General features: G+C 37.9%; 1 protein-coding gene across 1 annotated transcript; it reads right to left on the reverse strand.

Annotated features, from left to right (window-relative positions):
• Positions 1–502: 502 nt before the first annotated feature.
• On the reverse strand, positions 503–2007 carry LOC121813274. The gene is made up of 5 exons (XM_042216937.1): positions 1965–2007; positions 1467–1811; positions 1266–1367; positions 1150–1184; positions 503–846 (listed from the first exon to the last, which is right to left on the reverse strand). The coding sequence occupies exons 1-5, from the start codon at positions 2005–2007 to the stop codon at positions 727–729; spliced, it is 645 nt and encodes a 214-aa protein (XP_042072871.1). The 3' UTR covers positions 503–726.
• Between the last annotated feature and the right edge of the window lie 309 nt (positions 2008–2316).

Below are 2316 nucleotides of genomic sequence, written 5' to 3' on the forward strand. Positions count from 1 at the left end.
AGAAGGTTTGAGGTGACTCTGGGGTAAAAATGCAAAATATTACATTGACACAGAACTTTTTTTTATTCCTGATTCATTGCTAAGTGTAGATATTATTCAAGTTAAAATACAGTGTGGGCAAGAATATTTTAACTTGCACTTTCAAGGTCCAAAAAGACAAATTAGGATTTTCAGTGCAAAATGAGAAGCAAAAGTAACAACTGCACCCACAGTTGTCTCACAAACAGCAGGGGGAAAACGTCATTCATTCCACTCTGAGCAGCAAATCACTTCCCTCCTGAACCTGTGTGGTGGCAGCATACACAACAGCTGCCTGTGGCCCTGATGAGAGACAAAAGAGCATTTTGTCTCTTCCTGTTGAACACATCTCACACACCTTTATGCCTCTCTCACTATTACATTGAAAGAGTCTCACTCACTCTCAGTATAAAATAGTCTGCATTATTTATCAGTCTTCACTAACTCCTCCATCACCTACCATCTACAGTGGTTTGCGCTCAGATAAAGTCATAGCAGCTGTGGTGGGAGACGGAGATATAGCTAGAAAATCAGAAAGCATTAGCAGGTACAGCACATTTTGTTTAAATCTTTATTAGAAAAAATTTCTTTTTTGTTAAAGGTGGTTGTAAAGATTTACATACACCAACTGTACACAACTCTACAAACAGAAAATAACAGAAATATGATAGCTTTCACTTTGTGCTGATGTTCGGTTATTTTGGGAGTCTATCTCGTAGCAGCGTACAAAACATTTGGCTCCAGCTCCCTCTGCGGTGCAGGCCTTCTCATGTTTGTTCTGGTATGGAAACTCAGTGCTGCATAGTTCATGGCATCAGACTCTGCATTCTGTAATGGAAAATGTTTGAAGTCACTAATCTCAAAGGATTAAATGTTAACCTGTTGACATCCGCCAGGTCACAGGCAGTTAGTATAAGATTGACATCCAACTGATATTTATTGAAGTAACGCCCAAATGGGAGAGATGGAAATTTGGTAACATTTTCTGTTTTCTGCATTTTCAGCATAGCTAAAACAATTAAACCCTAACTTAGATGGATTGCTGTTGACTGATGGAAGCTAACAGTTTAAATAACTGAATCAGACAATATATCAATAAATCAACTGGTATCCAAGGTTAAAATAGATTACCTCACTGTGCTGCAAATTCTGCATTTCGTCATGAGCTAAATGGCAGAAACAGTACATCTATCAGTTCTTCACTCAAAACCTTTGCAATTTCAGTTTAAATTCAAACACATAAATACCTGTATGAAGTTTCCTGATGCTAACAACCAGACCAATGATGACCAGTAAAAGGAAAACAGTTAAACTGCCGAGGATCACAGTTGATAGATTGGTTAACCCATCTGCTAAAAGAACGTCAACTGAAAAAAAGAAATAGTACATATAGGATATTCTGCCTTTGTGACAATTACTCAAAAATCAAAGCAAAAGAAAAATATTACCTTGAACCTTCAAATATGTTGCAGTATAAACCTTTGGCCTTCCCATGTTCAACTCTCCACAGAAATATAACCCAGAGTCAGATGAATCCACGTGTTTAATTTCGAGAAATAGCACAGAGGTGTTGGATGTCATCTTAAATTTAGTATCTTGAAATCCATCACAGAAGGTAGCACGACTATTAGCAGTGGGCATAAAAGAGATGCAACTGGCATTGAGTCTGTCGGCCAGTCTGAACCAGAATATGTGGGTTGCAAAACTGCTGAAGTTGGAGCACTGCAGTGTGATTTCTTGTCCAGGGTCAACCACCACAGTGTAAAACTGTGCGAGTGAAACAGATATCCAACCTGAAAGAATCAACAAGTATTCATAAAAGACAAATTTCCAAAGAACGAAACAACACCTAAAATTTATGTTGTCAATAAACTTTTGTAAATTTCATTTAATGGCAACAACAAATTGCAACTAACTACTGATAAAAAATAGATAGGTGTACTTACTGAGAGTATAGAGTAGAAATGATAGCAAGTTGAAGTTCACCATTGTGCACACGGCCACTGCAGTGGCACTAACTGAATGGTGCTCCTGCAAAAGTGATCTCTAGACAAAGAGGTGGGCTGTTCTTATATATTTAAACTGACTGCACTGACTGCAGACCAACTGCACGGGTGCTTGTAGAAAAGCGCAGCAACAAAAATCAGGATATCATCGCTTGTTTGTTAGGTTTGTTTGTTAGACAGTCTCAGTAATGCTTTTGTAAACCTTTCCTGACACTGGCACATTAAGTTAGTCTTTGATTTTTATAACTGCAGGACATGATAATAGTCTATGTGATTAAGCTTTGACTAAACC

Source organism: Haplochromis burtoni, unplaced genomic scaffold (assembly GCF_018398535.1).
Source record: "Haplochromis burtoni strain Fernald_Lab_line unplaced genomic scaffold, NCSU_Asbu1 Contig_1379, whole genome shotgun sequence".
In the NCBI taxonomy this organism is placed as follows: domain Eukaryota; kingdom Metazoa; phylum Chordata; class Actinopteri; order Cichliformes; family Cichlidae; genus Haplochromis; species Haplochromis burtoni.